Raw genomic sequence first — 26831 nt, forward strand, 5'->3', positions numbered from 1 at the left:
TCTGCTATTGTACCAGACCTACATGGGTGTTGACTGCCCACTTTAAAACAGTTTTAATTTTTCAAGTGAGGCGTAAACGCCCAGCAACCTGCATCAGACACTTCCTTAAGGTTACTTAATCCCTACACCTTATCTATGTAAAGGTTTTAACCATTAACCAGTCTTTCCCCTTTCACATTTCCCAGCAGGACTCTGACAGGATAACACATGCTTGACGGATCCTTTCCCCCAAAACACACCTGTTTGGAAACAGAGACCTGTGTTATGTCTCCATCACACCTTCCAGCTCATGTTCTGCAGTATTTGCTGAAGAGCCCAGCTGGTAAAAGCCCTTCAAATCCAGCAGACTGTGCTGGACCCAGTCAAGCGCTGCATTTACACCAGAAATGACAGGTAATCATCTTTAAAAATGCCCCAGGATACCCCCCATGACATCCTTCATCTGGTCCAAGTGCTGAATTAAGCTCCCCTAATTCAGTAGCCAAATATTCTAATGTGTTGTGAAATCTCATCTTTTGCTGGCAACACAGAAACACACAAAGGAGGAAAAACGCACCAAAAAATGCTCCTAATACTTCAACTTTTGAAATGAGCCTAAGAAGCTGACAGAGAAAGATACTGTATAAACAAAATGATTTAATTGCACTACATGAGAGAAAAGGCAGGACTTACTGAAGCAGAGCAGCAGACAGCATGACAGAACAAAATTCCTCAAAGCAATGGCGTATAAATATTGAATAAAATGCAAAAGTCAACTCTGCAGATGGTTCTGGCTGCAAATATGCTTTAGAGAATATGCTGAAAAAACTGGAAATACACAAAGCCAAGGGGGAAATCAGTGAATAATCCACTAGAAGGAAATACCAAGCTCCCATAATAGAGTATGGGGATTAGAAAGACACTTCTAAATCAACAAGGTGCAGGCTGGAACAGAAGAGTGAATTTTAGGATTTTTTTTTCCCCTTGGCATCACATGCTGCCAAGCAGGGTGGTACTTGCTGCCTGTCTTTGCACGCCAATTTAGATGTTTAATTTGAGATGTTAATCTCTTTGCAAAATGATTTAATATCATCCTTGTAACCACTACTTTCTTCCAGAGGCCTTTGCAAATGGCATTTCTAGCAGATTTAAAGATATGATTGTCGATCAAGTGAGCTGCATCAACTTAACTTGCTTCTTGCCTTTTGCTTGGTGAATCAGCTGCACAATTCAGTCACAAAAGCCTCTGGAGCAAAGCTAGAGAGGATTTTGTTAATCTGGATTTGTGAGCCCCAAGCTACTGGCTTAAAATCCATGATGAATCTGTGTCACGGCATATTTCCTTCTCCCTTGGGAAAACAAAGAACGTGCATCCACATAAATCAGGGTTATTCCCCTTACCTGTAAGAAGTTACCAGTTACCAGAACAAATGGAAGAGGGGAGCTTGCCACCACCTTATCCAGACAACCAAACCACCCCACAGCAGCAGATATCTATGATTTGCAGAGTGTGAAAAAGTAATACATATATAAAAATATATATAATAACCAACCTCACCAAAAGCAGACACGTGCAATGTTTCTGCAGATTGTGAGGCATGAGAACTGCAGAGATGTGAGGCCACAGCAGCAAGACATGAATGAAAGAAAATACTGTGTCCTTCGCAGGACAGCACTTCCAGAAGTCAGCAGGCTTTCATCTGACGGGCTGAGCGCTCACAACCTCTCTTCATTCAGCATATCCAGTGTTATCCTTTTTGGCAGGCAGAGACTGAGAGTACCTGTGTGAGCCTGACAACAGGCACCTCCAAAGTGGTGATGTTTATAACAGAGAAACTGGGAAATTCTCACACAAGCAGTATTTTCCATCTACAGAACTGGAAGTGCTTGAACATGTGCAGTCAACACTAATCAGATCTTTCATACAGAATAATTAGCCAAGAATCATAGAATCGTAGAACAGTTTGGGTTGGAAGGCACCTTTGAAGTTCATCTAGTCCAACCCCCCTGCAACGAGCAAGGACATCTCCAACTAGATCAGGTTCCTCAGAGCCCCGTCCAGCCTGGCCTGGAATGTCTCCAGGGATGGGGCATCTACCACCTCTCTGGGCAACCTGTGCCAGTGTTTCACCCCCTCAGTGTAAAAGATTTATTCCTCATGTCTGGCCTGAATCTCCATTCCTTCAGTTTAAAACCATTACCCCTTGTTCTATTGTATCAAGTTCCCAAGTATCAAGCATCAAGTTCCCACCTCCACAAACATATCTCCCTAACTTATTTGAAGGAACAGCTATCCTGGAGTGCATTGGGATCAGAAGACTGCAAAAGTTATATAGCAATTAAGCAGGGGAGTTGTGAATATCCTCCAGCTGTCCTGCTGCCATCATCACTGGGCACCAAGATGCCCACAACATCTACAAGTTTATAAATTAAGAAGTTGTACAGAAATCAATTCTTAAATGCACAATATAATTAATTTGAAATGGAGACTGGGCAATACAAGCAGGTTTGTCACCGTGCCTTGTGCCAACAAAGCTTTCAGGCTTTCAAATCTTGCACTTTCCTCAGCATCAGGAAATACCTTGCCTGTTTGTCAAAAACACAACAAAACACAAGGTATTCAAACATAATGCTAAGAATATCAGAGATTAGTACAATGAACAGTATGATTAGAATTGCAGAATTGTTCAGGTAGATTAAAATGCTTTGTTACCATCTGCCAGCATTCCCTGCAAAGCCATTCAGCTGGTCCCAGGGGTGCACAGCCCTGCGGGGGCGAGGACGGGTGCCATAAAGCTGTGCTGGTGTCAGTGTCAGACTACAGCATGGACTGGACGTTCTTGGTGAAACTGCCAGAAATACAGAAATCTCTGCACTGACCAAGGAGACTAAGGCCGTGTTCCCATTGTACACAGTGAGGAGCTGGGATGAGCAGAGAAGGGTGACCCAGCAAGATACTGTGCCCAGCCTGCCTTGCGTTTGCTGGAGCATCCCCTGGGAGGGACCCGGCATGGAGCTGGTGTGACTGCCAAGGGCAGTTCAGCAGCAAATGCCCACAGCTCTGCAAAGAGTTGATGTCCTTCTCCGGCCATCCATAGAGCCTGCTGACTTGCATGACACCACAGCGCCCAGGGTCCCCTCAGCAAGCACTACACTATTTGGGGATATTGCTGGTAAAATGTATTCATGTAAAATCACTGCTCCTTACAGCCCCAGAGCATTTTGGTGAAGAGGGTAACTGAGAAGGGACAAGAAAAACTGTGGGGACTGAATACCACCAAAGCAATAAAATTAGGTCCAGTATTTAATCACCTTTTCCAATAATTGCTTCATTTTTTGAAGAAATATTTCTGAGAGGTTTCTACATTTCTTCACAATAAACAGGTCGTGATGAAAGATATCACCTAGACAGAGGTTAAAGTTTGAATTCTAAAATGAAGTTCTACACAGTGGAAAAAAAAAAAAGAACAAAATCAGCACAGTGTTATTTTTGTCTTAAAGCTTTTTTTTTTTTTTTTTTTTAAGGAAAAAAAAAAGTTTAAAAAAACCCCAAACAATCAAACTTTATTATTTTGGAAATACAGTCTATCATAAATTAAATATTTTAAATATTTAATATTAAACAGTAGTAAAGATGACTTCGCAGAGATGAAATGAGGAACACCAGGGTGTTTTATAAACTGGCTCTCAATACTGCTAGGACCTGGGTAGCTGCTGTTCAGGACTAACAGCGCACAGCATATTTGGTGCAGCGTAGATTTTTTTTTTTTGGTAGAATATACTTATTTACTGTCATAGCAGAAGAAGCGATTAGCTGACATTTCATAGGGCAGTCTCCCAAGAATAATCCTGAGGCAAAAGCAACTCCATCATCAGATGAGGCAGTGGAAGGAGGTGCAGCTGGGTGCCCTGCAGACCTGAAGTGTGTCGAGTTGCCCCACATGAGACCTTCTTGCAACTTTTTTCCCATCAGCAGCTTTGCTGTTTATAAATGCTTCTTCTTTTTTATTGCCTCTGCCCTGACGGCCAAGCTCTTGGCGCAGATGGTCAGGACCACAATGAGGACTCCAACCAGGAACGTAACCACAGGCCAGAGGAAGCAGTGCAAGAGGACAGTCTCGTCATGGGTGCGCTTCAGCATCACGTCATCTGGTCTGTGAAGAGAAGGAACAGAAGAGAGAGAAAATATAAACCAACTCGACATCATCAATTCATCATAAGTGGAAAGCATCTGCCACGGAAACAATAAAGGTGCTTTATTTGCATTAGTGTTAGAAAATGATTCAGTAGACCGTTTCATTCACTGCTTTCGTTAGCCCATTTATCACGAGCACTCATGGCAGGCCATGAGGGCCTTCCACTTGCAGTGTTTACGGGCTAACAAGTTCATTCAGATAAAAAAAATTAAAAAGCATTGGTACTTTAGGTCTTCCAGGAGTCCTGGTCATCACAAAGAGCTGTGAGAGATACAGTATCACAATGTGGACTGAAAAAACACTCCAGAAAAAACATGATACCAAACAGCAGCTGTAGTTATCTACCTCAAATGGCATCAGACACTGTGCAATGAGCTTAAAGTGCAATTAAAGCTTCCCTTTTAGCCCAAACATGTCCATGGGCCTATCTGGAGGCTCCTTACAAAGCCCTTCCTGTGTTTTGGGTCTGGATGGAAAGCCAGTCCCTGTCCTCAGCACTGCACTGCTGGTGGCCCAGGCTAGCCCAGCCACACCAGCAGACAGGGGTCTACACAAAACCTACCCCCAAGAGGACTCCTGTCCAGCCCCGGAGTGCCAGAGGATCCCGACTCAGCTCCTTCCCAGCTGAGGCTATTTCAGCAATAAGCTGCGGTTTGGTACTACAAACATCAGCTGTTCAAGGGACTTGAGTTCGCTCCTACAGGGGTGCTTTGGGGAGCCTCCCCTGAAGATCTGAACCTCTGTGCCTCTGCCAACAACATCTAATACGCAGTCCCAGTCGGATCCATGACAGATTTATGCATTTCGAAAGGGAAATGGAGGGACGAGAAGAATAGCAAGGAAGGGGCATCTCAAGAAGTTTGGAAATTCAGCATTGCCACATGCCTGGAAGATCAGGTGTCAATCTAACTCTTCTAAGTCTGGGAGGTTGGCTGGGAAATCTACTGGTAGGTTTTTCTCAGCTCTGGCTGTTTCTGCTCTCCCTGCAGTTTTTAACAGAGTTATTAAATCAGTCTTGTGGCATTTGCACTTCGCTGCTGCTTTCCCACCTACAGCCAGAGACATGCAGTCTGCTGAAAAACTATCTGCCACAGAGGGAAACAGAACTTCTGCTAATTAGGAAAATATATATATCCTCTTGACTCCTCACTTGGTCCTCACTTACACTGAACACTCCCATCCCGTATTGCTTCGTCAACACTGCCCTGTGCTCACAGACTAAAATCCTGCAGCCCAAGCTCATCCAGCTGGGTCCTGGGAATTAAGTTGTCCTAGCACAGGGGCACCTGGGAATCAGATACCTGCGCAATGACTGTGCTGTCTCTTCCCCAACAGCTTCATCCTGATCAGAAGGTAGCACTAAGAAAACATTCCCTGTAGGGGAAACAAGAAGAAACCTTGTTTCCTTCACAGAAAAGTTAACTAATGGAGGTGCCTGCAAATCTACAGGGCATTAGCTGTCCTTAAGGTGTTGGCGGAGCCAGACCACAAGGCTACACTTGATCCTTGATTTAATTGCACCCGCATTTGCATTTTGGGGTCTCTCCCCCAGAATTGCTCTGTGGAGATTCCTCCTGCAAGTCCCCAAGGCTGGCACCTTGTGTCTCTATTTGTGTAGTAAGAAGCAGAATAAGTCTCTGATTATGAGCAGCTTGACTATATAAAAATTGAAACTTGGCAACACAGAAAATGGTCAAAAGAAACCCAGGTGTATTCAATAGCAGAATACATGAAGTCTGCTCAACTGAAATCCTCCAGACACATAATCAGGCAACATGTGGAGACCATAAATTGAAGAAAATAACACTAACTTTATGGGCACAAACTCACCAGCCCATGCCATATAAATGACAGCACTCAAATAGAAAAATCCTTTCACAGGAGTTATAATACTGCTTCCCTCAGATTTACCTTATCATCATCTCTGAATAACAGAGTGCTAATTGGCAAAGAGGCCATAAGTAGGCAGCATTCAATCCTCACAGCTCTCACTTTACAAGTGATATTTAATTTTAAGCATTTTTTAAGTGGATACAAATTAAAGAGTTCATAAATAAGGGGCAAGCGAACAAACTAGAAAATTGGATTCAGTTAAAGAAAAGAAAGTGTGATTGGGGAGAGCAAGATATCCTTTTGACTGAATCTTAGATATTTTTGAAAACATCTGTACCAAAGGTAGCAGCAATAGATGCCAAACACTCATTACAGGTATGACTGTAACTCTTGCAACTTGGTAATTTAGAAGAGTTTCTGTTTTGGAAGAAGAGTCAAAGACTTACAGAGGCCTTTAATGAAGGCTCAGGATAAGATTTGGGTTCAGATGTACATTATTGCTATTCTTAGCTACAGCAGGAGTCCTTGTGCAAGTCCTCCGTGGCAATTCACTGTCAGCTGCTCACAGAACCTCTTCAGACAATGCATCAGGTCATGACTGGGTCCTCCCAAAAATATATCATTAAATACTATTGGCACCATATTTAAGATATTAAATGCCCTTCTTTAGCCAACATGAGGGGGAAGCACCTGTGGAGGGTGACCCAGCACACAGGAGAGCTCAGGGACCCTCGTGGATGTAGCTTCTCGGTACTGACCATTGGTGCCCAAAAATGGTGGGACAAATCTCAGCCCTGCTCCTACTTGGTTTGATCTGTGTGGTTATTCTGGAAGAATTACTGTGCTTTCAGCTGCTCTTTGTCTTATCCCAAATTAACTTTCCTCTGCAGATAAGCACTGCTGGACCCTATGAGCGAATGAGAATAGCTAATAAAGGCAGACAGCGCTGCCAGCAGATAGACCACATGCTCCTGGATGGCAATATCCCGGTTATCTGCCTATAGCAGCCCATGGAACCTTATCAAGATCAACTTTGGCAGAGTACAATGCCATTTCTTTGCATTCATATCATTCTTGCCCTGCCGTGTCAGGACCACCTCCTCTTTCCTGCATCTGCTGTCTTGCATGGAGAAGTTGCAGGATGTAGGGGAGAGCATTGGAGAGTGCTAGGGTGCTGGGAGGAGGAAGTGGAAGATGGGAGCATGGGCTTGGTGGTGCCCAGCTGAGGAGCCCTTCCCTGCAGACCCATCACCAGAGCTGACAGCAGTTATGGAAAGTGCTCTGGAAAACAACTCCGAAGGTGTAACAGCAGCAGAGGGTCCCACTGAGACACAGCTTTTACAGCAGAGGGAAATACTTGAAGAAGGGTTACTGAAAAAGAAAATGTTTACTATTTTCCTTTACAAGATAACTCCTTTTACCTCTGCTTTTTTGGTGCTGAGATTGTAAACAACAACTTCCAAAGCAAAGAGGGAGAATCAGCCCTGCTGCAGCCACACAACATGCTGCATGAGACCCTGAACCCACTGCACCACTGCCATAGCCCAGGGCCAGTGCTGGCAAGGAGCCATGTGGCCAAACTGGCCAGCGTCCACAGCAAGAGCAGCCCAAGGAGGGGGTCTGGGCAGCCAGATATCCCCCGCAGCAGGAACGTTGCAGCCCCAGGAGCTTTGCAGGAGATGTGCAGAGGTAACCACAGGGGCTTGGGAGCTCATTGTGGCCCCATGTGCCATGTCCTGCAAGTGAGGTAACTGGGCTGGTGCCCAGGTTTTCACTTGCTCCTTGGAAAGAGGGGTGGGGAGGCATAGAGTGGGTGGCTTGCAAGCCGGATTTGCAGGTCCTGGCAGGAGCCAGGGAGTGGCACAGTGAGAAGTGTGAGAGAGGGCCTAGGAGGCTGCCTGGCTAAAAAACTGAAGAATAAACGTTTGCATTTGTTTTCAGGTGATCCACCCCAGGCTAAAAACTACAGGTATTTTGTGGGAGATCTGTAAGGTCCACAACAAGACTGGGAAAAAATAGGATGAATAGCAGGTCACTAATGATTAACAGGTTAGGCTGCAGAGGCTTGATTTCACTTCTTCCAGGCTGTTTGCTATCCTCACACGATGGCATCAGTTTAGGTGAAGAGCTATCCTCCACCTCCTGAAGAATGAATTATCACACAGAGCCCAACAGCCACCACCACCCATTGAGCGTTGAAGGAACCGGTGAGGTGCAAAGAGCAGCTGTCCTCTGACATCTGAGTCTGCAGAGTGTTTATGGACATGCCTGGGACAACTCCTAAGCAATCCTGCAGTGAAGCCCTGCCTGTGGGACACCATCGTGCTGCTGGGCACCTCGCTGCAGCATCCTGCTTTGTGATGATCTCCTTACCAGGTGCTGCACTAGCTGCCCCTTGGGGATCAGCAAGAGCTGCATCTGTCCTGCTGTACCGGTACAAAAACCTTTAGCTTTGACTCCAGGGCTTGTACAGTGATCGATACAGGAGAGCTGCCCTTCATGTTTTTGAATCCAAACTATGCATACAGAGATACTTGCCTTGCCAAGCACAGATGGAGAACGTCACCAAGAGAGCAAAGTGACTAATTGTCAGCCATGAGGTTTATGTGGCCCATCACAGTTAACTTTTGAGCACTGAGATAATCACGACAGCTGAGCTGTGAGATGAGTGAAGCCAGAGTTGGGCTGTGCTGGCAGAGGCAAGACCCCCAGCATGGTGCTGCACCATGACGGAGAAGACCAGAAGTTTAGAAACCAGATACCTTCAGGAGAATGAGCCTTCGAGTGTTTGTGATCTGCCTATGAAACAGAAGTACACAGCAACAGGAAAATACTGCAGGCACCCAAGAACACTAGATACTGGCCAAAGGAGCTGAAAATTTTAGCTGAAATCTCTGGATTCCACCTCTAAAACCATATCTGTTATCAACAACAGAAGCAAGGAGAGCAGGAGCCTGGAAAGGAGCCATGGAGCTGTCGTGGGAATGGCAGGAGCAGCAGAGGCAGCTAGCAGGGCTGGGCAGAGAAAACAAGGGGTGGGTGGCAGGGGCAAGGGAGAAAGACGTATTTAAGAGGAAAGCAGCAAAAGAAGAGAGCTGTACTTCCACTGCAAGTAATGCCCTTCCTCAAGAAGAAAAATAAATAGCTAGGACCACCCAAACACAGTAAAGTAACTGCTTTTGTTTTGCATAGCAAGGTCAGCGTGTATCGAAACTGTGGTTTTGACTTTTTCTTGCTACTTTTGTAGAGGTGAGTTGCATGTTCCGAGAGCCTGAACATTTCTTGTTTGGCATGGAAACAGAAAAGGGAAGGTGCCCCTGTTGCCAGAGGAAACCCTCTGACAAGAGACAAGTACAGGGCTTTGCTGGAAGTCCTCACAGCATCACTCCCTTGGTGCTGAGGCAGTGGTGCCAAACCCAAAGGAGTTGTGTCATGCCTGGAAATGTGTTTCTTTTCTCTGTGAAAATCAGCAGATATAGTTAAAGACATTACCTTGTTCCTGAAAGTATAGTGCATTTAATAAACCCATTTTTGTTCTGTGACTTCCACATAATACTTCAGTTCAAAGATATTGATGAGAGGAGTTGCGCATATTCCCCCTAAGCTTGGTAATGGACCATCTCTTGTTTCTAGTGACTCTGCCACTGAGCTCTCCAGTAAAGGCAAAGCCTCTCCAGGGGATACACTCAAACTCCTAACACCAGTTATCAGTACATAACACAGTGTCAGGGGCAAGAGAAAGACCTAGTGGGACAAAAGGGGAAAACCCTGAATGCTTTCAAGCCCTGCTCAGGCACTGAGATATGGTTCTGCTGCAAACGGTGATGGCCACTGTGCAGCACCACTACTGCTGCCCAGGAGCAGCCCCAGGGTGAAAGAAGAATCAACAAAATTTTTTAAAAAGCCCTAAATAAGTCTCTACCTTAACTCTGAAAACACAGTTTTCCCTTTCACTGAGCAGACAAGGAGGGAGGAATCTCGTTTTCATGGCTAAAAGGTGAGACCAGTACTTATTTTTAGCAGGATTTTTTGCTCAGGGCTGGAGCCTCATGGGGCTCTGACCAGAGGTAACTGGATTAGTTGCTGAATTATGCAACACATCCCTGTTAGGCTCTGTCGAGCAAGTTCATAACAGACCCTTGATACAGCAGGCCTCCAACAGAGCCTTCAGAGCAACTACTGAACATCACAGGAAGAATTGCAGTGCAGGGGTTACCAAAAAGTCATGGAGGACCAAAAAGTTACAGGCATGTAAACATTTCAGTCGGCACTTACGCACCACATAATACAGTTTGTTTGCCACAGCAAAAGCTGGCAGAGGTGGGGAGATGGGATGGGTAATCTGGATTTAAAGATGTTTACAGTCCACATACACTTATTTTGACCACAATTATTCACATTCCTTCACTATGACAAGCACTCCTCATGACTTTTTCCCCTGTTATTGCAAGACACAGACATCCTCAGCTGGGTGGCTGCAGGCAGGGGCAGTACCATGTCTTACTAACAGCAATATCCTTTCCCTCCCAGGCCCAAGCACTGCTCAACACGCGATACAGTAAAAGAAAGGATAGGTAATAGCAACATCATTTTCTGACCAGAGATAATTAATTTAGAAAACTTTGTGAAGTACCAAAGCAAGCCAAGCTTTCTCTTTCACCTTTTGTGAAAGAGCAGCACTACTACCTGAGCACCCTTGGCTTCTGCAGATAATTATTCCCAGATAAATGACCTGCAGGGTACCCCAAAACCATACAGGTGGTCACCAATCAATAGACAGTGTTTGCTCTTCAACCATCAGGTGAATTCACCTACAGTACCCTTCAGCAAACACACAGGAGCATAAAGCATGGCTGTTTCATTTGCTACTCTGTGGCAAGGAGACCAGACTGTTCTTGCTGGAATAGGTGAACTGAGAGCTGAAAACCAATAGTGCTATACAAATGAGCCACTAATAAGAAACAGCTTGCCATATATTGCTCTACCCATTTCTACAGGGCATGAAACGGGGGGGTCTGGGCTGATGGAGAACTCGGTTTCTCTCATTCTTGTTGTTGATGTCAATAAGACCTGTAACCTGAAGAAATATAGTGACAGGATCTGTCCCATCCTGCCTCTTCTCACAGGCCTCCCACTTTAGGATGTGCAGATGTGACCCTTGGTTACATGCAGTCATGACTACAGACCCCTTAGAACACTTGGTGTGAAATCCACCAATGCTGAAGCACTGGAGCTCAGCACCTCCTCAAAACTTTGACAACAGCCTGAGGACTTATCTGAATTTGTCTTTTATTTTGGGCTCTGAAACACTGGGAGGTGGTTTCTGCTGGGCAGGGCTCCCTACAGACCTGACTATCATCATACCAACAGACAGACAGACACCTTCTCCAGAGGTTTGGAAAAGCAACTTCCCCATGCAGCTTGCACCACTGGGCCCAACGGCAGCCAGAGAGGAGTGGGACACTACAGATAAGCGCCAACCATGGCAAAGCAAAATCTTGATCTTCAGTAAAGCTCCGAGCTCCAAGCTAAGCTGTGCTTTGGTTCCCTAAGATAAATGCCAGACAGCTAGTTGTGCTGGGCCTCTCTACTTATATTAACAGAGAATGACTGAAATTGTCAAGTCTTCTTTTCAGCCTTTTTGTACAAATGGCATCACTTTCTTCTTCTTTTCAAACCAGCCTGCTGACAGGTGCCCCACCAAACTGAAGGGAGATGTTACCTGACAGTGTGTTCTGCATGCAGCAACAATTCTGAGATTACGCCAAATTAAGCTTGATGAAGAGAAGATGATGTTCATTTGTTGTGTAGATATTTACCTAGAGTTTTATTCTGCTGTTTCAAAAGAGAGAGTGTTAATACTGCAAACATTACTCTCTCTAAGGAACCTACAAGTCTATTCTATGCTTTATACAGACTGACACAGAAGAGATAGCTCATCCACACAATTTAAAGAAAACTGACAAAATATGCACACTTCTATTTTGAAGTGAACAGATTTTTCCCTCAGTTTGGATGATTTTTTTACTGCTTCACAAGCTGTTTAGTCATCATAGCTCCAAAAGTATACCTAGGGAAGCACATTCCAAGTCAGCAAAACTTATCTCTCAAAGCACATTCCTATCTCCAGAAGAAAATAGATGTCATACACATTTCAGCTTAGACTATCTTCAAGTATCTCTGGCAGCAAGCCTGTCTCCTGCTGTACATAAATTGTTGTATGATCAGCAAAACTCAGTGTTTCAAGGCAGTCATTGCATTTGGCAAGAACATCTAACAGTATAGGATGCAGCAACTATAAGGAAAAAGCCTTTCCCCAGTGCTGCACAATTCCTCGGTGTTAACCTATGTGAATGGCAGAGTCTAGGCAGCATGCATCCTTTGAGAGAATTTTGCCTTTGCTTTACCTGTAGATGTGATGGGAGAACCAGCTCACCCAACTCTGGACATCTACTACCTAGGTGCCTGCACCCAAGCAGATCACCCTGAGCTCCTCCACAGGAAAGAAATAAATACCTCTGGGCATCTGACCTATAGTAGGCATTTATTTTGGGATAAAATGAAAAGCTCCTATTTCTCTCCACTTACTATAAAAGCTACTTTTCACAGCATCTTGCCCCTACCAGCTCAGATGAATCCCATCCAAGATGTCTCCTGCACAAGATCCTGTGGTTCTGATCATCCTGCTTGCTCAGGCAGCAGGTGCTTCAGGTCCCAGGTCTCAACAGGCAGCACCAGCCTGCCCAACAAAGCCAAAACCATCACTCGGCTCCTGGTTCACAGACCCAAGCACTGGCACCTTATGGACCAAATCAGCTACCAGGAAGGTCCCAGCCAGGTCTGGTGTCACCACACAGGGTGCCCTCAGTTTTAACCTGTGCATGCTGTAGACCAGGGGTGTTAAACTCATTTCCATGAGGCGGGGGGGACACACATCAGCCTCGTGGTAGCCTTCAAAGGGCTGAATGTAACTTTAGGACTGTGTAAATGTAGGAGTAGTTACATTTATACAGTCCTAAAATTACATTAATCCCATTCAAGGTAACTGCAAGGCTGATGCTTTTTTCCCCAGTGAAAATGAGTTTGACACCCCTGCAATAGACAGTTCTTTCCCCACTATAAGAAGCAAATATTTTTTGCTACATTACCCAGAATTAAAGGTTTCCCACTGCAAAGAGTTAACCAGGGACAATGGACTGTCATCCTGGGCAGGTCAACTAGGTCCTTGGACAAACCTGCAGCCCACCACAGGAGAGCTGGACATCTCTGTGCCAGCTACCCTGCCCTAGCTTCCCAGTTTCTCCAAGATCCTAGCACACTCTGGCATCTGTTTTCCTCCTGTTTGTCTTAATAAACTTAAATATCTGATGCCAAGATGCTCACAATAAGCCCTGAACTGCACCAGCAAGTACCAGGCTACTTCTACCTAGGTCTCCCTCATCTGTTTAACTTCCAAACACTGGTGGCATAGGACAAGCATACTCCTTTAGTCCCTGACACGGCAGACATTTATTCGAGTGCTTAACTCAGCAACAAAGAACAGTCTTATCAGCTCTACCAAAATTACTTATCCTGGTCAAATTAAGCAAGTGTCATATGCCTCCAGAATTGGAGTCTAAACTCTGCAAAACCTTGGTTGATCTGAAAATCTTAAGTATTCTCTGTCTGCCTCCCTGTATACATGGACCTACCATTCCAATGATTGCTATTTGCCCAAAATCCTCCCAGGGTGCCTGCACACTGTGGTAACAGTAAGTTGCTGCCACCACATCACCTTTTGTTTCCCAGAACATCATCATCAGATGAGCAGAAGGACTCCTTCCTCTTCCTCTTTACTGAAGGAAGGAAACCACACATCACACATGTAAGTCCCATCAAGGTTGTTAGTAAAAGTAAGAATTGAAACAGGAGAGGAGATGATTTAAGTTACAACTTCCCACTCTGCAAGCATGTGTGAAAACTGGCAGTTCTGTGAACATTTGTTACATGTATCTGATTCATTAAGCCTCCATGAACGCAATTCCTGAGCTGGTTTGCACTATTTATTGGTCTCCCTTTTCTTCCAGCCCCTCATGAAGACAGCAGTATTTCTCTTCCATGGAGGCAAGAAACATTAATATCCAGAGATTTACCACCTGAGTTTTAAAAGCTAAGATGCTTTTTTTTTTTGCATAAAATTATATGTTTTAGGGGAAAATTTCCTCAGAGTTGTATATTTTTACTTCAAGTGGTAAAGCTGGTTTTCTACTTTCTATGTAGCTTTTCATCAGTCGAGTTCTCTTGCAAAGTTCTACACTAAACTCTGTGTGCTAAACCACATCAGTATATGGATCTGTGTATTTATATATATTTTCAAACAGAACCAGTGGACAGTTGCTAAACCGATGCATAAACACTTCTGCCTATGCAACTGTAGATTACTTACCTCAAGTGCTCATTAAAATAGCATGTAAATGATTGCGAACCCACTTTCTCTTTCCAGTATTTCTGCTTGTACGTGACGTTCTCAGAGTTCTCCTGATCGTCTCTTGCACAGGGAGGGATGTACGAACACTGCAAACACAAGGTGAAAAACAGAGTTACTTCTGTGGTCCAGGACATAGGGCATCACTCTCTCTGCATTACCCTCATAATATCGTGTGACTGAAACAGGCAAAGGATAGTAAGTACAAACTACAAAGAAACCAAAAAAGAAAAGTTAGCTGAACTTTACTTCAATTGCTAGTTACTCCCTGCAGGTACTGGAAAAGAATCTGCCAGCAGTCAGAAATGAAATAAAGGCTTTATCATTGTTTTGTTCCCTTATCAAACCAAACTGCCACATAACACCTTGGGGTTTTGCACGATAAATATAAAGGTGATTGTTTCCTTTTGACGTATTCCTAGCCAACTGCATGAATTAGATTTGAATTACTTCATCTTTTCAGGGAGGCACAAGTTTTGTTTAGTGCCATGCTAATAAATAACTAAAATATCGTGGCAAGCTTTCCCGGAGATGATGAGATATCTGATATCTGGCTGATACCTGCTGGCAAAAGACAAGTGTTCTTTCACTGTTTCAATACAGGGAAACAAACACAGAAAGTTCAAAGCCCCAATTCAGCAAAAAGGTTCAGCATCTGCTTCTACCATATAGAAGTCAACAAGAGCTGAGTGTGCAGCTGAGCTATCTGCAGATCTCACCCTCAGACATCTGCTTCAAAGCCCAAAGAGATCAAAGGATGTTCCTCCCCCACCTCACTGCACTTGGGTCTGGGCTTTCAGAGTCTCAGCTCTGGGTCGCGCACAGCTCACATATCTTGTTTCCAAGTCTCATCTTTGACACATCACCCTTCCCTCCTAGCCACAGTGAATTAAACAAGGAAAAAAAAAAACAGTCCACTGAGTAAAATGTTGGCAGTATTAAGATCTCAGTGTCTAAGCAAAATCCCTCCTGTTGTTACCAGGCATCCATATGGGAGGTCATTACATGAGACGTTGAACCGAACTGAGCAACACAGCTTCACTTTTCCTCAGATAATATAAAGGCTTTTGGCCCTGGAGGATGCATGAAGAGAAAGGCTCAAGGTGCACACACAGATATTTAATTCCTTTAAAACTGGGAGCTGCAAGCGGAAAAACATGACTGGGAAGGTAGCTAAAAAATCTGCTACTTAGGTAGGATAAGGAAGCAAGAATCCCCACAAATTATCACAACATGAGTTTCTTCATAGTATCTGGAAGGCAGTAAGAACAAGCAGAGAAACACGCCCTCTAACCTGAAAATAAAGACCACCACGACCCACTATGCCTAGTGAGTGCTTTCTTCTCCTTCTCCATCTGGTGAGGCTTCACAGGGGCCTACCATGCCCCCAGTTGCACGCTATATCCGAGCTGTACAGATCTAGATGTCCATCTCAACCACACGACAGCTTCAATCTTTGCCATTCGTTGGGAATGGGATAAATCTCCAGATTTTTTTGGCTTGTAATGTAAAACATGACCACTTCTGTCAACACTTACAAATGCTACAAGTAGCATTCATGCTTCAAACTGGAAGGATCTGCAAGGCCTTGTTTGTTGCTTCCAAGTTGAAATTTGTCTTTTTCACATGCAAGGGTGCCTGTTTCCACATGTGCCCACAGCCAGTGTTGCCACAGCACTGAACTCCCTTTAGATCCCTGTTCAGATGACCTAAACAAGGATTCTCCCACTGCTGATGACAAACAACAGAAATGAGCAGCAACATCACTCTACCTCAGAAGCCAGGACACAGGATTTATCACAAGTTATTTCCTTCTTAGATAATATTCCTTGGCCGGCAATGGTTTTGGCTTAATTGCGTACTTTGAAAGCATCAACCAAAATCCTCTTTCCTCACATCTGTGCAGCAGCTAGAAGGAGTCAGCAGATTTGGCATGAGGACACCCGAGGGCAATGCTGGCTCTGCTCTGTCCCCTTTACAGTCACCAACATGCCACACCACCCCACCTGGTCCCCTCCTGGTGCTCCCTGCTCGGCTCAGGGTCCAGCACTCCCAGCCTTCTCCATTCTGCTATTCTTCTTCATGAAGCCTTTCAGATCCTGCTGTGGAAACTGTACCATATCCCACCAGTTGTACACTCACTGCCTATGTCTGACTGTAACCCACACCTTGCTCTTCCCCAAGCCCCCAGCTTTTAGATATGCTCTTGCAACACAGTGATACAAGAGAGCAGAAGTAAACAGACTTTGCTTAGAGTTCCCCAAAACAACCAGCACATAAAATGCAGAACTAGACAGAACAACTAGGTATCATTATACATTTTTCGGCCTAAATTTCCTCATTGATATCAAAAACTCCTTTTCGTGTGGTACCAACTCCAGCATGAAGCTCCCCTCTCTCCTCTGAAATGTTTCTTCATCACGGATGAGCCTAATCCTGTCCTCTGCTACGAAAGCATGACCACCACTCCACTCCTTTGCTGGCCAGACTTTCTCTGGATCCTTCAGAGACTTACCTCCCCCAAATATTATGTGAATCCTTCACAAAGTTCACAACCTCGTGAACCATTGTTTGTCCCCATTTTGAGTTTCAGGCTTAGAACCAGCTGCAAAGATCTCTTTTCTCAAGAGATGTCCATCTGAATGGACAAGTAGCAAGCTGTAACACTCTCCAAGGACAGCTCCGTCACAGAGGACTTCACAATTTTTGACATCAGTCCCCAGGCTTTTAGCTCAATATGAAGCTATTAAAAATGAAGTCTTTCAGGGAAGGGATTTTACTTGGTTTAGAAGATGTAAAGGGGCTCACAAACAGCTTCCCCAATCGACATGTCCATCTTTTCCCATGCCAAGGTGAGACAGTGTGTGGGAGTACCGCAAATACCTACAGGAGGGACACATGGACATTGGGGACAATGGTGAATATGCTCCCTGTAACTCAGACCTCACACCACTCTTTGCACAAACAATTCCAATAACAGTTGACAGAAAACACGCTGGATTCATTTCCACATCTTTATCTTCATGTGGAAAATGCAAAGGAGACACTCAGGGGTTTGCCATAAATTCATGGGACCTCATTGTTTGAGCCTGTCAAGGATTAGCAATCTTCAAAAGAGGAGTGGTCTCTGCCCAAGGCAAAATGATCATCATATGAATCCCAGAGGTCACCTTGGATCATTTCCTCAACCTGATGAAGGCCTTGAGCCATGATGAACACCCAAGGTCCAACTCCAACATGGACTTACCACCTGCTGCACAAACACCGGAGCTTGTTTGCCTCCCCAGGATGCCAGCACGATTCATACTAACCTGAAGTTCATTTGAGCCCTTTCTGACCCACGTAGGTGGTGGATCTCTCTTTCCTTAGCCTCCCAAGCACACTTCTTGGGGACTCTGCTTGATCAGCTGTATCGCCCTCCAAAGCACAGTCAGCAGGCAGATAAAAGGAAACCATAACCTGGCAACTTCCGCTGATGTGAGTTGCTGGATGAACCTGAAACGACCTCCCACTTTGGCAACAGGCAATTTCTGAAAGGTTAATTCCACAGTCCTCCTCCACAAGACAGAGTATGAAATTCTATCATCAAAACAAACAAATGCCAAGTAGTTCAAAGCAAGTTAGGATGCCTTGTGCTCAACTGCAGCTCATGCAGCAACATCCATTTTCAGTGGAAGTGTCCCACTCTATATTTCTTTGATGTTTTTTTTTCTTAAACAAGTTACAGTGAAGTTGGGGAATAGTACTTAAGATTAGACATTCAGAGTAATTCTAATGGAGCGGAGGCCTTTTCAGCAGATCTATTGGTACATGGTGCCATTATCGCACCTCCTACACCATGTCATAGCAACAATAAAATTATTATGTAGTTCAAATACAGTCTCAATTACACTGTTCAAAATCAGTATCAGGTTAATAATATTGCCACTTCACTCAAAGCCAGTGTTTGGATAGATGACTCAGGATTCAATTCAGTAAAAATGTCAGCGAGCAGCTAAAATACCTTTACATCAAGGTTTTGTAAGATCTCTATGTGTGTGTGCTCCTGGGTGCTCTCATCTGCAGATGCCTGTGAAGATTCCTGGTTCCTTCTGAACACTCAATCAGAGCAGATAGTCTTCCATATCATGGTGAAGGGACAGAGGCATGAACTCTTGACCATGGTTTAGCTCCCAGGTTGTATTTCACGCTTTTCAAAGATTAATTCTTGCCTAAATCGGCCAGATTTTTTAGGAAAAAGAAGCCAGACTTAGTAGGCTTTGAGGGAAACTGTCTCAAGCCTGGAAGACACTGTCTATAAGATGAGACCAAGAAAATGCCAAATGCAAATAGATGTAAGGATCCAAAGGAGAAACAAGTCAGCCCACGAGAAGACAAGCCAATAGCACTAAGAAGCAAATCTCCAGCCTCAGTCTCCAAGTGATTTATTGAGGACTGACCTGCTGGTTGCTGGTGAATGTACCATTTGCTTGGTGTGGTAGAGAACCCCCACATTGTGTGCTGTGCAGGTTGGGAAGCTTGTGATGAAATGAAGGAGCGGAAAGGATGCTCCAGGTAAGTATCACTGCAAAAGTACAATGTACCACTGAAGCCAAGATTTTCTGACTCCTGATTGCCAAGTGTACTGGGTTTGCATGGCAAGATTTTGGTAGCAAAGGGGATACAGGGGTAGCTTCTGTGAAAGGCTGCTATAAGTTTCTGCTACGCTCAATAGAGCCAATGCCAGATGGTTCCAAGATGGATCTGCCACTGGCCAAAGCTGAGCCTATCAACAATGGTAGAGGTGCCTCTGCGATAACATACTTAAGAAGGGGGAAAAATTGCTCTGACACAGCAACTGGAGAGAGGTTTGAGAATATGTGAGAGAACAACTCTGCAGACACCAAGGTCAGTGAAGAAGGAGAGGGAGAAGCTGCTCCAGGCATGAGAGCAGAAATTCCCTTGTAGGCCATGGTGAGGCCGGCTGTCCCCTGAAGCCCGTGGAGGTCCATGGTCGAGCAGAGATGCACCTGCAGTCCAGGTAGGACCCTACACTGGAGCAGGCTCCTGGCAGCACCTGTGGCCCCATGGAGAGAGGAGCCCGGGCTGGAACAGGTTTGCTGGCAGGACTTGTGACCCTGTGGGGGACCCAGGCTGGAGCAGTCTGTTCCTGAAGAACTGCAGCCCATGGGAAGGACCCACACTGGAGAAGCTCATGGAGGCCTGTCTCCTGTGGGAGGGACCCCACGCTGGAGCAGGGGAGGAGTGCGAGGAGGAAGGAGCAGCAGAGACAACGTGTGATGAACTGACCACAACCCTCATTCCCAGTCCCCCCGCACCACTTGGGGGGAGGAGGTAGAAAAATCAGGAGTGAAGTTGAGCCTGGGTGTTTCAAGATTTGGGTTTATTTCTCATTACCCTTCTCTGATTAACTTAAATTAAATTAATTGTAATGATTAAATTAATTTCCCTGAGTCAAGTCTGGTTTGCCTGTGACAGTAATTAGTGAGTGATCTCTCCCCATCCTTATCTTGATCCATGAACCTTTTGTTATATTTTCTCTCCCCTGTCCAGCTGAAGAGGGGAAAGATAGAGTGGTTTTGGTGGACACCTGGTGTCCAGCCAGGGCCAACCCACCACACCAGGCAATGTATGAGCTTTTCCTAACTTTGTCTGTGAGCATCTCTGTGCACTACTGAGTTATCTTCATGGCCTGGAAGGAAGGAATTGCTGCCACAACCATCCCGCTGTGGCAGGAGATGAGCAGGGGGACTTGCTCTATTAGTACAAAAAAATGCTTCCCTCCCAGCTGACTGCACCGATGGAGCTGGAGCTGAGCCTCGTGTTTTTCACCTGCTTCCCTCAGCACAGAGAAACCCATCAGGAGTGACTAAACCCACAACCCCTCACAGAGGCTGGAGGCAGCGAGGGGTGCCCCAGGTGAGACGGGAGGGTGGTGGGGTTTATCTGCAGCACCTGGGGCTGCTTCCAGAGGAATCACTAGACAGCATCTGCAGAATTTGCCCATCACAGGCACCAGTGCAAACACAGAACTGATGCTTCACCAGATGCACCAGACCCTTCCAAAATCATTGTAACGCTGGGCATATTTTGGTATTAAACAACATCTGTCATGGGTCATACTTAAGAGAATCCAAAAACAATTCTGTTTACAAGTACAGGGAGGAGATAACTGTGTATAACCTCATCAGGCTGAGTGGTGACAGAAAGAAGTGTGACAGGAGCACACGCAGAGCACACACAAGGAGCAGTGGCTGCCTCTGCTCTGCACCCCTGTCCAGGGACAGGGACAACCGGCTCCTGCTGTGCAGCTGCTGATGTGTCAGGCTCACCTGTCACTCCAACAAAAGTCTCTTTATCAAAACAGCGGGCAGGTTCTTCCTGCCCTACACTTAACTTTAAACATAGAAAAGGAAAAGTCTAAAAAGCTGGGAAGTCGATATTTTTAGCATCTGACAAAACCCACTGTTATTTTACCGAATAAAAACCTATAGCCTGGCCCCTGTGCTGGCCGTATGTGGTGCCGACTCACTCAACGGCCAGAGCGATAGTGAGAAATTGACTTTGGAATTAATACCCCTTTGGCCTTATCTCAGAGATTATTATTGCTATCAAGACAGCTGAAGAAAGGCTACCATTCCTCGGCTGAAATTTCTCCCTCTGAGATAACAAATTTATAAAAAAAATTCCACAAATCACTTGGTCTGAACACAAATGTAATCATGCCTGGTGCTTTATATATACATTTCTGGATTAACTCTGACCCAGCTATATAATCTTTTAAGAGCTACAATGAATCCTGGGCTGTACAATGATGTGATTATCTTAGGAAGCAAGAGAGAGAAAAATTACAAAACATTCTTTTTCCTGCAGCTGGACTTCTCTAGAGCAGACAGATTCGCAGCTGCTGTTGTGTTTATACACCAGTCCACTCCACTACAGAAAGTAGAATATTTTTAGTTCAATACACTGGGGATTTTTGGTGGGGAGTGAAGCTTCCAACTGATTCAGTATTGTTGCATGTTGTAAGGAGCCTGAACTATGACTTTTCTGCACTGTTGTTTTACCAGGAAGAATTGCTACCCCACAAAGAGAAGCAGCTAAACAGAATGCAAAAGTTAAAGACTGATCATAACAAAATTGGTGGGTTTTTTTCCTTCTAGTTATTTGGAACTGATTAGTGTGCCGTACGTCTAATTGCATGAACACAAGTGAGCATGTTGTGGGAAGGTGATGGAAATGGGAAGGGTTAAATGTCTCCTGAGGTGTTTATTCATAAATACATACTGGATCCCAAGCACTAAATCCAGCAGATTGCTAGTCTGTTGGTACGACTAGTCTATCTCAGCATAACATCCTGAAAGCTTTTAAAGATGGTGACACTTTAGGACAAAAATTAAAAGAATGTAACTGCTTTGCTACACAGACATTAAAATTGGGAAAAAAGGGAAAACCAAAGTGACAGCTACATGTCATTCCTTTAAAAGGATATGTGTTCCTAATGAAAGCTAAACAACTTTTCTTCTTATTTTGTATTGGTTTTACGTAAGCTCCTTAAGGTAAGGAAAACAATTGGAGCACATTTTTTATTTCTATGTTGTTTTCCACTTGGCTAAATTCAATTACTACCAGAGAATGCGGTTACATCAAAAAATACATCCTTTCTTCTTGGTCTCATCTGGTAAATCAGATTCAATGCTCAGCGATCAATATGCCAGAGTAAACAGTCCGTGCCTAGAGATGCAAGGTGCAAGCTAGGGAAAATGGATTATATTTGTAAAAGCATGCAAATCCAACACGCTGCCAACACACAGCCCTGTGTTTCTTTGTTAATTGTTGAATAAAAACAGGCTTCTGAGTGACATTTACAGGTATTGCTTCTGAAGTTCTAGGTGCCTCCCTGCGGAAATCGTAATCCAGTAATTGTAATTCTCCTCTTCCCAATGGACTTCCAGAAAGGCATGAGAAGATGAGATCAAGAAGTAAAAACAAAACAAAACACTGGGACTACTCAGGGACATGTTATGGTTGCAGCCCAGTTTGAAAGCCTCTGCTGAAACTGAGGGTGCTGCAGGAGATGCAGAGCCCAGGCTCGCTGGTGGCACAGCTCAACACCCACCTCCCTCCTCCCACCTCTTGCCCCTGGTGGACATGGCCACAGCAGGACCATCGGTCCATACTCAGGGGCAGCCACACTGCAGCAACACAACATCTTCACCCTATATCAAAAGGGCATTTCATCAACTACCCCCAGCCCACCTGAAGGTAGAGAGGGTTAGAGAAGTCCTGGTGCTTGGACAGCTGGGTGCTCACAGTGGACCTCTCCGTAACCATGGCCATCTTCCACAGGTAGCCTGGCAGCAGCACCCCAAGGGAAAGGTGCAGCAGGCACCATCCAGCTCTGCAGCTTCATTGCTCATTGCTTCTGAGTGGTGCCAACAATCTAATCCAAAACCTGCCAGACTTATCGTTCTACTTCTCGCTCTGCTGATTTTTGCCCCAACAAAGCCCACAAGCTGCCAAGGGGAAAAAAGCAACCACCAAACCCAAAGCTTGCAACTTAATCCATCTTCCAAGTGACAGAGCCACACGGTTGTAACTATGACAGCGGAGATGCGAGGCTGCACATCCCAAACTGGACACAAAAGCCCACTCCCCAGCCCCTGCATGCAGACCCCTGCATCATACATAGCACGACCCTTGATATTGTGCTACATACACATCTTGGTTGAAGAGCTGAAATTCGCTCCTCTAGTACACTCCTAATTTTGGGTTCTTTCAGGTGGAAGGTGTGTGTGGGGGGGATATTCTGCCACATTTTTTTATTTTCTGGAAACTACTTAACAAAATCTCCTCCACTCAGGCAGTACGCTTGGCAAGCTGATATTTACTCAGCATGAAAAGGGAGAATAACTGTGTTTAAAGAAAGAAAAAAACACAAGTCACACACTACTTTCAAACTATTCTAGTTTGCTAGAAGATGCAACTTTAAAGATGCCTCTGTTTGGTGTGTTTTTGTGTGGGTGATGGAGAAGTTTGAGAATCAAAACAGCACCAAAGAAACTTCTGTTTCAGTACAGAGCTCTCCCCAGCGCCCCGTCACCTGCGGCTCCATTAAAATTTCTCCTTGCGCTTTGGGGACCTGCTCTGGGAAGCCCCTCACCCTCGGGGACACGCTGCCCAACAGCAACAGGACTTTCTCCCCGGCTTCTCTCCGGCATCCCGGGGCCACCCCGGGGACCGGCAGCGGAGCCGACCCACTGTTCCTGCCGTGCTACTGGCCCAGGGCAGCCCTGCACCCGCGGGAGGGATGACCTGGGGCTGAGGCTGTACGGAAATACATACATATATATATATATATAATGTGGGTGTGTATATATATTGTTACACTATATATAGCATAGTGTTATACTACACTACATAGTATAGTGTAGTACTATATAGTGTGCGTGTTTCACAGAATCACAGAATGTTAGGGATTGGAAGGGACCTTAAAAGATCATCTAGTCCAATCCCCCTGCCGGAGCAGGAGCACCTAGATGAGGTTACACAGGAATGTGTCCAGGCGGGTTTTGAATGTCTCTAGAGGAGACTCCACAATCTCCCTGGGCAGCTATGTATACACACACTATGTAAAGTATTTGTAAATATATATATACATATATATATATACACACACATACACACTATACATATATACTTTTTGCTGAGTAACAGCACAGGGACGTTTCAAAAGGATGCTCCACGACTTCATCCATTCCTCCCATCAGAGAAAAACCTGCACCCCGATGGAGGGCGGTGGCAGGGGACCCGGACCCTAAATGAAGGTGAAAGGGCACTCAGCACCGCGGCGACGGGGCAGGATTTGCCCTACGGGACATCCCAGCACCACCACCACCCCCCTACCCCGCCATTCGGGAGCGCGGCGCTGCGCGGGTCTCACCTTGGGGTTGGTGCGGAGCTGCCGCTCGTCCTCATGGAGCAGCGCAGGGGCGGAGGAGCGGGAGGTGCGGACCAGGACCTGCAGGCAGGGGTAGCGGGCGGTCCCGCGGCAGGCGGCCCCGCAGGAGAAGGTGCAGGAGAAGCGCTCCCCGAGCTGCCGCACCGCCAGTACCGTGCAGTTAGCCGAACCGCCGCCTCCCCGCTCCTGCAGCGCCGGGCGCAGCCAACAGCAACCCAAACCCAGCAGGGAAAGCAAGCCGGCGGCGATGAGGAGGAAACCCAGCCGCATGCTCTTGTCCTCCGCCTCCGTGTATTCGTAAATCGCCCGGCTCCGCGCCATCGCCCCGTTGCCGCTGACATCCGCCGCCGGGCAGCCGCTGCCATCGGGTAAAGCTCCCCCGCTGCTCCCCGCCTCCCTGCCCGCCTCCTCCCCACGGGCGGGCGGGTGTGCGTGTAACCAGGGAAAAAAAAAAAAAAAGTAGATAAATAAATAAAATACAAATATAAACCCGGCTGACCTAATTCGAGCCCCTCCGGGGGTGGAAGGGCCAGATTGCAACGGGATTATCTGGCCGGGGAGATTTGCTGCGGGAAGGGTTAGTCTGGATTAATATGGGGTGCAATCTCTAGAGGGGGGCAGGTGAGTGGGGAGACAGCAATGTACCTCAAGGGCGTGTTGCAGTCCTCCCACCTGCCTGCTCCTCTCTAAGCCAACATCTCCCACACAGGATGGGGTAGCGACCCTGCACATAAATCCAGAAGAATAAAATCACGACTTGTACTAGGATCTGAAAATAGTTTGTGCTTCCTAATTCTCACTGCCAGCTTGGTTAAGTCCCAGGGTCCGGCAGGGGCCATGTGAAGTCACGCTCAGTACCCCATATGCCCAAATCTGCGAGGTCTCTATGTATACATTCAGAGTCAGACCCGAAGTTAAAGAAATAAAAGATGTGGAGGTGAGGAAGCAGCTGCTCTTTTCACCTTATTAACTGAGAAGGGAAATAATGGGAGTTGATTGAGCCTTATCCTGCCTCAACAGGACTTTTTGGGGATGCAGGGCAAGCGCTCTGCTCTGGCCAGCCCCAAATCCAGCATCTGCACAGCAGGGACAGACACATCCTCCAAGTCATTCATTGTTATTTGGAGACAATAGGTAAGCAAAATGAGATCTGTCAAGATGTTTTAGGCAGAAATTGCTTTCAAGAGGAAGGTATCAACCTTTGAAAGGTCCCCCAAGGAAGTGCCCTCTTCAAAGCTGGTCTGTAGAAAAGCAGTCAGTCCAAGAATATACATTTAGTTTGCAAATAAAGTTTGGTTATTATCTACCACAGCAACACAACAGAACAAGCTTTTTGGTGCCAAGCTACCATAAACAATAGTTACATTTTTATTCCACAGTCTTTATCATAGGCAATTAGGTAGAACAAAATGTGACAGTTTCAGAACCGACAGTTGGACTTGATGATACAGCAGACAAAGAGGTACACAAATAATAGGAAAATAAATATGGGAAACAGCGCTTTCCTCTGGCCACCTTTTTCAATCACTTATCCACTGCAGAGTACGACATCAAACTTTCCAAAATAAGGTTGATCCATAGGTTCTCCAAATGGGCTATTAAGAAAGGTTTGGCAGGAAGGCTATTAAGAACCCACACTGTGACACGAATATAAATGGATGCAAATATTGTCCTTGGTTGTACCAGTGGCGCTGCCATGCCACTCTCAGGCTTGCTCTGTAGTAGCCATTCTTAATGCCAAAGGGTTTCAGAAAACGTGTGCTGCTACAGGCCTGGGATTTTTTATTCTACTGTTTTTACTTAAACATGCAATAGGTTTTTACACTAAAAGCAGAACACATCTTGGTCAGTCCTTGGCTCAGTTCATCCATTCCCATCAGTCAGGCTTTGCTGCCAGTGCTTGTGGTGGGGTTTGTTTTAGTCAGATAGATCAGGTGCCTGCCACCTGCTGCCACCTTCCTGAGGAAAGTTCCAGCCCCGCTTTCCCAGTTTAGATGGGCTGTGACTTTCCACCTTACCTTTTAAACAGCTGGTGTCGAGTCTCCCTGCGTTCAGTACTCGGTTCAGTTCCCTGCTGTCACCCACAGACAAAACACCATCAGCTGAAAACAAAGGCAGCAGCTCACCAGGTAACACAGTAACCTTGAGAGTTAGTCCTCCTGTGTGCATCCAGCCCCTACATCACCCATGGCCAGAGGAGATGCTGAGACTGTATTTTAACTTAGAACGGTGTTTAACATTTATCAGATAATCTCATGGCTTCTGAAGCCTTGCATAGATGATGCAGTCAGGACTCCAAGTCTCTTTGGATCCGTCAGAAGTGAAAAACGATCAACACATCACAGAATCACAGAATTTTAGGTATTGAAAGGGACCTCAAAAGATCATCTGGTCCAAT

General features: G+C 45.6%; 1 protein-coding gene across 1 annotated transcript; it reads right to left on the bottom strand.

Annotated features, from left to right (window-relative positions):
- Positions 1-3678: 3678 nt before the first annotated feature.
- Positions 3679-24754, bottom strand: KCNMB4 (potassium calcium-activated channel subfamily M regulatory beta subunit 4; the record flags this gene model as incomplete). The annotated part of the gene is made up of 3 exons (XM_082065903.1): positions 3679-4133; positions 14434-14561; positions 24416-24754. 3 exons carry the CDS (start codon positions 24752-24754, stop codon positions 3965-3967), a joined length of 636 nt encoding a protein of 211 aa, XP_081922029.1. The 3' UTR covers positions 3679-3964.
- Between the last annotated feature and the right edge of the window lie 2077 nt (positions 24755-26831).

The sequence above is a fragment of the Streptopelia decaocto genome, assembly GCF_964273445.1.
Source record: "Streptopelia decaocto genome assembly, chromosome: 1".
In the NCBI taxonomy this organism is placed as follows: Eukaryota; Metazoa; Chordata; class Aves; order Columbiformes; family Columbidae; genus Streptopelia; species Streptopelia decaocto.